The sequence below is a fragment of the Platichthys flesus genome, chromosome 6, assembly GCF_949316205.1.
Source record: "Platichthys flesus chromosome 6, fPlaFle2.1, whole genome shotgun sequence".
Lineage (NCBI taxonomy): Eukaryota > Metazoa > Chordata > Actinopteri > Pleuronectiformes > Pleuronectidae > Platichthys > Platichthys flesus.
Window position 1 is genome coordinate 8243334 of NC_084950.1, and position 10589 is coordinate 8253922.

At 42.2% G+C, this 10589-nt stretch overlaps 1 protein-coding gene across 3 annotated transcripts in view; it reads right to left on the reverse strand.

Annotated features, from left to right (window-relative positions):
- The window catches only part of trim44 (tripartite motif containing 44), a 43923-nt gene extending 34178 nt beyond the window's left edge, over positions 1 to 9745 (reverse strand). The window contains exons 1-3 of one of the 3 annotated variants that reach the window (XM_062389484.1): positions 9544 to 9745; positions 4770 to 5389; positions 2996 to 3073 (exon numbers count right to left, since the gene is read on the reverse strand). In XM_062389484.1, coding sequence (XP_062245468.1) covers positions 2996 to 3073; positions 4770 to 5372 — 681 coding nt within the window. In that variant the 5' untranslated portion in view covers positions 5373 to 5389; positions 9544 to 9745. Of the gene's footprint in view, positions 1 to 2995; positions 3074 to 4769; positions 5390 to 5809; positions 6021 to 6217; positions 6679 to 9543 lie in introns of those variants that run through there. The other 2 variants (XM_062389483.1, XM_062389482.1) reach the window with 2 other exon arrangements.
- Positions 9746 to 10589: the final 844 nt, after the last annotated feature.

The following is a 10589-nucleotide window of genomic DNA, read 5'->3' on the forward strand; positions in this document are numbered from 1 at the left end:
AGAGGCACGACATGCCCCTGTTAAGGCATCTGTAATGGAAATACTGGCAATGCTTTCAAGGTTGACTTGCCGTGAAAATTCAGTTTGAGAAGCGTCTGTTTTGTTTGATGACTGTGGCGACTGTGTGTGAAATGCACCATGCACCCTGCGTTTTCAGACAAAGACCTTGTGGAGCTTACACTAAGGGTTGAGATAAGGTTAACAATGTTATTTCGTTTTATTATTTCAGACTCTGACCCTTGTTTCATGACTTTGTTTCATTTGACTGACTGAGACAAGCTGTGCGACACAAACAAATCCATGTGACCTCCCTATATTCCCTCAGTAACCATCAGATCGCTCATGCACAACGCCCATCAGCATGAAATGGACGTCGGCCCCTGGGACATGAAAAAGTTAAATATCTGTGCTATGTAGATGTAGTTATCAAATAAATGTAATTGAGGCTTGACATTTAAAGGTTCAATATAGTTTTAAGATAGTTTTACCATAAACTTTACTACAAATAACCATAAATTAAAAGAAAACACATATACAAGTCTGTGAAAGACATCATTCAACCAAATGAAACCATTTGGAATCTAACTGTAATAATTACTATGGCTGTATTGGGCTACATTATGTTAAAAGGTTCTTTTAATATTTTTTACACCTCATCTATTTATATGGAGGAGTAAAAAAAATATTACAAAGCCTTTACAATTTAACACAGTGAGTAATACACCGTATCCACCTTGAGTGAATACAGGGATTTTTATCCACCTACCAAGTGGAAAACAGCTAGAGGGTATTTCAGTATTCAACATTCCCTCTGTTCCTATTTTATACATGACAAAGCCGAAGACGCACTCACTTTCAAAATACAAGTTCTGACTTTGCAACAGAAGTGCTGAGTCAAACAAGTGACGTCAACTGAAGCCTGAAACTGACACGAGTCAGTAATCCCACAATGATGCCATTACTCCGACGCTTCGAGTAGAATGATATCTGCACAAACTCAACAGGCAAGATGTGTTATCTGTGAATGGCGAGGCATGCTAAATATATGGATTGAAATAATTGTCACTCGTGTTTACTACCCGGCGCCTTTATGACATAATCTCTTTCTAATCCCTCTTTATCCCATTCAAGGCTGCTGTGTTTCCACCGCTGCAGCGTCTATACCCGCTGCAGTGCTTACTGCTCTACCCACTGAATTAGAAATGAGTAGTGTCTTCTTTTCTTTTTTTTCTTACTCTGCTATGGCTCCTCAAAGTAAAAAACAAGGTTGAGTCAAAGTTCTTTGTTAAGACTCTACTCGAATCCTACAAAAGGTGATGAGATAAAGAAATAGACATAACCTATTTAAAAAAATCCTTGTCCAGGTTATTTGACTCACGCTAAAATAAAAAAGACAAATTCATTGTTTTAGTTCTGGTTGTTATGTAGTTTATCTTTATAGTGGAGCCCAACAGTCTATGATTACTCCTCCATTAGTTTCTAACGTAGTACATTTTTAGCAGCTTATCCATTAGAACAGTTTAGTGCTTAGAAGGGTATATCGTCAAGTTCAACAAAATTATGCTCTAAAAAATAAATTGTCGAAGTTATCTCCATTAATAATGGGGCTAGTCAGACAATCAAAAGCTTAAATTGAGCAGAAAATTACCCCCCATCATAGTGTTTCATAAATTAGAAGAAGTAAAACATTTATTAGAGAAGGACATCAGGCAAAATTGAAAAATTAAAATTCTGTGCATCCTTAAGGACTTGACACACAACCTAAAGCTTATAGATAGAAAAAGGATTTATTCATTAAATGCCCCCATAAATGTTCAATAGGGCTTTGGTCAGGTAACCAAACTCCATGACATTCAGGACTCCTCTGTCTTCTGGTGTTTGAGTTGAGTTCGGGGTCAGTATCCTACTGATGTATGAATCATTTATTTTGGTCAGTGTGTAGTCGATTCAGAGCAGGTGTCCAAGTCCAGAGTGGACAGAACACCCAGAGGCTTGGATATTCCCTCCAGCATATTTCACAGTTGGTTTGTTACACCTCAGTATCCTTTTCTCTTCTGTTGGTCTCCTTACATACATCCCTCCAGTCACTGCCATAAACCTCAGACTCGGATTCATCACTGTGAAATGCTGGTCTTTTTTAGCAAAAGCATTTGGACTTGTTTCCCATGGATTAGAAGCAGCTTCTCGTCCTCTGACACTATTACAAGACCACCATACTTTTGCTGTTTGGAGCCTTATATTTTTTATTTAGCAAATTCTGTACCTGTGATGAAATTGCTTCTCTGTTCCTCAAAGAACTCAGATTTTTGACCCAGCTGTATATTGTCTTTATAACTGTATTTGTGTTCATTGCCATGAATTATTAAAGTAAGAATGACTACTACTGTCGTCCATAACTTATTGTTTCTTACTGTATATAATTGTTCTACTGTATATATTGTTATTTTGTTTTTATGTACAGTGCACCAACCACACAATGGCAATTTCCAATATATGCAAATATACGTGGCAATAAAAATAATTCTGATTCTGATTCTGTTTGTTCATTTTCAACAGCATTAACCTTGGAAAAAATCCTGCAAAGAAGAAAAAAAGAGTCTAGAGTGAGAACCACCTTCTGAACTCCTGTGAGGTACCATTTACAGCCAGACACTGTATGTTTGCTGCACTTGTAACATTCACTTTGTGCGTTTCAGACGAAGCCGAGCATCTGGGCACAGCACTTAGAGGATATCTTTGAAAGTAAATCATGAGCAATTATAATCAAACCACATAGCACAAAACCACATCATGAACCGCGGTGCGATGTGTTCACGCTACGCCGTCCAGCTCTAATTGTTGCAGAGAACTTCTCATTTCGTTCGGTTCGAGTTGGTTGGAGCTCATTACTAAATGAGAGCAGCTTAATGCATCTTGTGGGAGTGGAGTATATGCGTCATGCTAGGATTCGACTTAGCTCCGAGTTGTGTGTGTGTGTGTAGGACTTTGCACTGACCACAGGGTTGATCCACTTGGTGTTGATCTTCTCAGCCATCTGTTGTGTGCAGCCCAGCAGATCATATCCCTGTCTGCCCTACAGTTGGAGCAGAAATACAAACAGTGAACACAACATTGTATTCCACTACATTAGTATTTAAAGCTGATCACATAAACAGAGGTTATTTCTGTGTGACCAAAGTAGAATTAGTCGATTAGCTAGCTATTAGCTGTTAAATGTTAACTCCACCAAGGAAGGTATATTTACACCCCTGTCCTTTTGTGTGTTGATTGGTTTGTATCTTTGTTTGTCAGCATGATAACACTAAAAAAAAAAAAAAACTTGCTGGAATGAAGAGGTGTGAGTCAGGGAAGAATACATAACATTTTGGTGCAGATCTGGATCAGGGAGGTGGATAAAGTTTTTTTTTTGTCACTTTCTTTAACCCTGAGAAAGGTCATTTCTCAACATTTTCACGGGGAATAATTCATGGATCCAGATGAATGAAATCTGACATATTTAGGGGACTGACATGAGTGTGTGAGGTTTGGTGCAGCTCCATTGCATTTCAGGGCACTGTTGGGCCTTGTATGCGCTCTACTGAGTGTAGTTAACTGCATCAAATGATCTTATGCATTGCTAAAAGCTTTATCCAGTATGTCTGGATTAATGATAAAAAAAGACTTTAATACTTTAAATCAAATATCTCACTTTTGATGGAGTGATAATATTTTGGGGACGATGTTCGTCCTTCAGGCAATGTTGACGTTGATGTTCACTATTTCCACATGGTCACAGGAAGCGGGATAAAAGCTAAAATAGGTTTAGAGTAAATAATGTGCCCTTGGGCTGTGTATGTGTGTGCGTGTGTGAGAGAGCGAGCGAGGGAGAGACCCCTTTTGTCTCTCATTAATCCATATGTGGTGCTGATGCAAGAGTAAACTGGTGAATTGTGCTGCTCTACTTTTGTTTTCTAGATGTTGTTATCGATGTTGCTAATGCATCGGCCTCGCGTGGTGATTCTCAAACGAGGCGCTCGCTGAGATTTATTTGTTGAAAACAAACAAAACCCTTGATGGTTCAAAAATATTAATCCAAAACTAAGTCCTGGTTTCTGATACTATCGCAGCCTCGTTAATTGGTTCTCTGTGCAATAACACGGTCTGAGTGTGTTCAGCGAGCTGATAACATCTGACTCCAAATGCTACTATACTCATCAAAAACACAATGCGGCACTGAGCCCACAGTGATGATGTGATGAGGACGGACTCATTCTCGAAATCCAGCACATTAGCCCAGCTTACTGGAACAACTGCAATGCGAACGACTGGTGACTCACTGGACCCCTTTTGTACGCCTGAGGCAAAGAGACATCTGGGAAATGGAGGAGTGAAGCCACAGTTGGTGCCAAGCCAAATGGACATTGGGGCATATTCATGATGCTTCATTTTCATTTCACAATTTTCACAGAAATGATTTATGCAGCCGTATAATTGACAGGACTTAAGACTGATGTCATGAAGGCGATCATGAGACATTGTTAGGTTGGAAATATTACCAAGAGCTCTATCGGAGCCTTGGTGAGTTGACTTTAAGAGCACAGGGCCCACAGCTATTGGCATACTACTTAATATTGAATTAGAAATGCAAACCAGACGATGCTCTGAATACATTATGTCACACAGAACGCAGCTGCAGATGTTGTAACGCGTGCCATGGTGGCTTATAGTTGATGGTATTGAGTAAATCACATAAGGACATATAGCTGTCATGTTCTAAGTGTGTGACTCACCTTCTGCCACAGATAGGCTTCATGCAGGGTAAGGATCGTATGATCCTTGTGCTCGCCCTGCACCGCACACAACACACAGATGATCTTCTCATCTTCTTTACAGTAAAGAGAGCCCTCCTGCCCGTGCTCCTTACAGCGCAGTCTCTCTACCGTCACAGATCTTCTCCTCCTCCTCCTCCCGGTGTCCCCAGCCACCACGGCCTCCTCCCCTTCCTCTGCACCCTCAGCTCCGACACCCAGCGGCAAATCATTCTGGACTCCCTCTTTTCCCTCCTCATCGCTCCTCTCACCCCCATTCGCCACTGCCCCTCCAGACGGTGCCAGCGCCTCATCCTCAGCTTCACCCCCAACTCTGCATTCTGTTTTGGTGCCAAGTCCGTTAACTTGTGTCCCCTCGTGGTTATAAGGCATTAGCGGGTGATGCATCCTGCTGGCATGTGTCTCGGTGTGGATTGGGCAGAAGGCAAAGCTGCAGGCATGGCAGACATGTGTGGCCGGTTGGGCCTCGTCCGGCTCGCACACGTCACACGACCCGTCCATCTGTGGCAGCTCCTCATATTTCACCCCCGTGGCTCCATCCTGTGGTTCCCCTTTGTCGTCCATGGCTGCCGATGGTAAATCTGGGGATCAGAGGAGTAAATCTTAACAGGAGACACACAGAGTCCGAGGACAGGTTATTAATAGCGCTGACTTTCGGTGAACCGCTCTCATATTTGCACAGGCGTAAGGCCAGGATCCGGAGGCCTAATCCCATCTGATCTAATAGGCGTACAGCTGATGCAGGGAGGGAGCCAGCAACTCACAGGGGACAAGATCCAGTGGAACATTATCACAGAAAATAGTGACTGAAAAAATAACTGCACCACGACGCATTAGGAAGAAGGAAGTGAACTGTCCTTGGGCGCAAACACACCCACTTTGTTTACCGACTCATGTGCAGAAAGTGCTGAGTGTGTACAGCTGTACCCTCGGCATGACAAACGACACACACACACACTCTCTTTCTCTCTCGCTCTCTCTGCATGTCCTCGGGCCTTGACCTTTTCTTGTCTTCTCCAATGTCCACCTCCTTTTTTCATTCCAGCCTGCCTGAGTGAAGCAGGAAGTATAACAAGAGGCCATGGTGTGTGTCTGGCACACAGACACACACACTGAGAAATCTATTTTCTCACACTCCCCCTTGCTCCACTGAGTCTTCCTCTCCTGATCTGTGTTTGTGTACTTTTCCCACTGCTGACACAAACAAACGCTGGAGACGAAAAGAAAAAGTGCTGTAATGCAGAGAACCCCCCCCCCCCTTCTCTGACTCACACTATCACAAACACACACACACACACACACACACACACACACACACACACACACACACACACACACACACACACACACACACACACACACACACACACACACACACAGTTTGAAAATCCTCTGCAGTGTGTACTCACTCGTCTCTGTGTGTGTGTGTGTTTATTTCTCTCCTGTCTATGGCTTGTTGGGAGCTAACGCAGCTATTAGCTTGACGGCTAGCTTCCTTAGCACAGCCTACGCAGCATCGATCTTGTTCTCGGGGCTGTCGACTGACGAACTTTCCCTTCACGGCAGAAACAACAACACGACTCCAGCAACTCCAGGGACCCGACCGCGTTTCACTTCCTTGTTCGCACCAGAGGCTGACGGGATATGTTATTGTTTTCTGGTTCTACTTCCTGGTTGTGGGGTGGCGCGTGAGATCGACAGAGACGCTCAGAGGCTGGAGAGAGAAAAAACCTGTTTGAGCAGAGAGAGAGAGAGAAACAGGAGGAAGCTGCAAGACACAGGTTATATAATTACGTTATTAAAATGTCCACGGTCCTCACGGTGTCTCTGGTATGGAGGAAAGAAATAGGACATGTTGAGGATAAAGACTTAATATAAGGAGGGTTAGGGTTATATACCCTAACCCTCACCCTAATATATTCATAGGCTAGTATTACAAGTGTAAAGTCGTAGTTTTACGGTTATTATGGTCATAATAATACGTTATTTAAGTCATAATACTAAAACCAGATGTTGTGATATTACGACTTAAAGGTCCAGTGTGTAATATTTAGGTGAAAGGGATCTATTGACAGGAATGTTATATAAAATAATTCTAGTGATTTTTTTTTTTTACTAATGATCATTTAAGTTGTAGAAATTGTTGTTATTCTTTACCCTCGAATGAATCCTTTTATATTTAAATACTAATGCAAAATACAGACACAAGTGCAGAGAAGGGGGGGGGGGGGTGGTCATGAGTTGTGGATTTACTTTAGTGCGTTAATGACTTTGACTGATCAACCGTAAAGAAAGCAGTTGCAGTTGAAGTCAATTGTTGACGTGATGAAGGGCGGAGACAACCTGTGTTTTATTCAAGTCTAAACAGTTTGGGGTCTGATTCATATCACAGAGCTTAGGATCTCTAATAACAGTGCAATGGCACATTCCAGAGTAATCAGCTGAGGGTTTGCACGTTCTGGTCATGGATAATAGTTAAAGCTTCATATTTGGAGAATGGATCCAGTTTGACGAACCACACAAGTATGAGGGCTGATCGCCTTTGAACAGACATGGAGGTGGTGGGGGCTTGAACAGTTTGTTGCATATCATCACAGTATGAAGATTTACAATGCGGGTGTTGAAGGAGAAGGTTTCTGTGGCAGCCATTATGGTCATGTGCTCAATGAGCCTGACAGTACAGTTAAAAAAGTATATGAAAACTAAAATCGTACTGGGTAATATGTATACAAAGATATTTAAAAATCTATCCATCTAATACTTTAATGCTATTTGATCTTATCTTGGATTTCCACAACTGGTGCAAGTTTAATCAGCTGGCCAAGTTAATGTACTTGAGGTGAAAAGAGTTGCTCCTGAAACTTGCTACCTGCTGCATCCTGTCTTCATTCTCACATTTCAACAGCTGCAGTGGTTCAACAACTGACCACAAGCATCAGTAGCAAACTGCTCACCCCTCTCCTCTGAGCTCCGGGGTGGAGGATGGGACTGTGAGACAGCACTGAGGACAATATGGAGCAGAATCTGCAGATTTGAGTTGGCTCATACTCTTTTACAATCGATTACAAGGTGATTATGGAAAAGTTATAGCAACACCTCCAGTGTTAATGTGCCTGATAAAGTGGATCTACAGGTGAGGCGGGCTATCAAGTGAATATGAGAGGCATCAATATGCGTATAACGATTCCCTTTCACTTTCAATTTCCACAATCCGGCTTGAATTCACCACCTCGCCATCTGCGTCGCTAATTTCCCCTGTCTCCGAAAGGCGCGCACATTCTCACAGTCAACTTTGTTTTTATCGATCCCAACCTGTGCATGGAGAGTTTGTGTGAATGGCTCCTTCAGGCACCATTTGCTGCACTTGCAATACACGCAGAGACTCATTTCTGTGATCGAAGTGATCAATGTAAAAAGTTGTATCGACAGTAAAGGTACTTTCTGGAGCTGGGGAATAAGACGAATCCCCTGTGGCTTCCTAGGGGGATAAGACAATGTGAGCAAAAAGCAATATATGCCAGTATCACAAAACGCAGCCCATATTTTCCCGGTGAGTGATTCAACAGTCGCACAATGACTGCATGACATTGAAAGAGAAAGACACAACTAAAAGTGAGTGACAGCGACAAGACCAAACTCAGATGTGTTTATTATGTGAATACAGGAAAAGGTTCAGCTGGAAGAGTGCACGCTTTGTGAATTTTAACACCGTTGTTAATGGGGGGGGGGGGGGGGGGGGTTATAATTATAATGTCTGTTTCCCCTTCTGTTCACATCCCTACCCTCCGCAAACCAGCACTGAGAGACAATGGAGCAGGATTAGAGGTCTGGAGAGAGAGAGAGGCAGAGATGAGGAAAAACAAGCTGTTCTCTGCAGAGAGATCTAAAGAGGCTATTGAGCCGAGCTTCACACAAGCAGTTTTTGGCAAAAATAATTGTTGACTGTTACACTGATTTGAATGGCACACCATAAATACCCATAAACCTTGTTCCCAGTTTTGCCTCCAGCATCCACTTGATGATGCGGTCTTTGCCAACATTTTTTTGTTGAGTTGTTTTGAAGTGGATTACACTTACACATAATGTAATCTTAGACCATAAACAGAAATGATGACTCGACTTGCAAAAAGAAATTTGCGCTGGCACGAGTCCTGCTTGTGCCACACTAATGTGACGACTCACACTGAAACTGTTACCAGAGGGCATTTAATGGTAAGAGAGATATTCTTCCGATTAGAGTTGTCCTTGGCATGAACGGTTTCACCACACACATGCAGAGCAAAGTCAAATCCAGAAATATTATTTTGGTGCTATTGAACCACATTTTGTGACCAGTGTGAAGTTATGTGGCAAACTGACTTTGTTTTCAAATGTTTCCCTGCATTCAGCTTTGTTAAACAGCAAGAGGCGGCAGCAGCATTCTGCACTCTGTAAAAACAAACTGAAAACAATTAAAAGGCTCACTGATTTGCCATTCGTTAGAATAAGCACTCAATAGGAATACAATATATGGCTACTGATAGGAGCTCAGATTTATTCTTTCTCTACCCGGGGAGAAACAAAATGTTGCAAGCAGTAGGAGCTAAATTTGTTTACCCAAATCGTGTTTCTGCAGCTCAGAAAAACCCTCTGCATGGAAGCTGGCAACACAAAAAAACAACCCGTCTAGCTCTTGGAAAAAATCTGCCAAGAATGAAGCGCTGGCAGTCGAGCACAGCAGACAGAAAACACTTACCTAATGCCTCAGCTTTAACATTATTTTACTGGCAAGAGGTCAGTCGCTGGTCTTGAAACAAAATGTCCTTCAGTGCAGCACTGACCTGAGAACTTAAGGTGAGTTTATATCTCTCTCTGTTTAAATGCTTTTCTGCCTTCCAGCTCTTTATTTGCCCTCCTGCTCTTTCTCTAACTTTTCCTCCACTCTCTCTCTCTTTCTCTCTCTCTCTCTCGCTCTCTCTCTCTCTCTCTCTCTCTCTCTCTCTCTCTCTCTCTCTCTCTCTCTCTCTCTCCTTTTCTCTCTCTCTCTCTCTCTCTCACTAACTTGTCATGGCTGTGCAACAAAATACAGAATCAATATGCTGTTATACAAGGCTGATTGTGGATTCCTGGAACCCATCTTGTGAAGCAGGACAGCGAAGCCTTTGCAGAATTAAACCTTAACCCCTTCAAACCTGACATTGAATTTGGACCGAAATAGAGAGACGCGCTCAGGTTTGCAGTTGTCAATCAAGTATGTCAACGTGTGGGATCGGCCCTGTAGTATTTGTTGTGCAATTTCAGATTGATCAGAGGAAGTGAAGCAGCAGTACAGACGGAGATTTAGGTGATGGAAGTAGAACAAATGTGCTGCTTTTTTTCTTACATTCTAAAACAATTCAGATGATGAGTAAAATGTATTCATGAGTGTTTCCACTTAAACTTAACTTGAACCCACAATGTCTGTCATACTTCTAAAGTCATCCATTTCTAAAGTCCCACACTGCAGCATCTACTTCATCTTGTCTTTTCCGCATCACTCTGTTATAGACATGCCCAGAATGCATTGTCATATGTATCACACAAAGCACTAACGCATCACTTTTTAAAGGGAAATCTGCAGTCTCTCCTCGAGTGGGAGAAAAACACATTTTGTTTGCTCCCTCATGAAAAGAAAATTACTCAGGTTATTGAGAGAGGGAGGTGGATGATAAGAACGCTGTTATATATATATATAATATTGGTGTATTAATTTCAGTAAAGGTTTGAAAATGCTAGGTTAGTTCACCTTTGGGTCTAGAACAG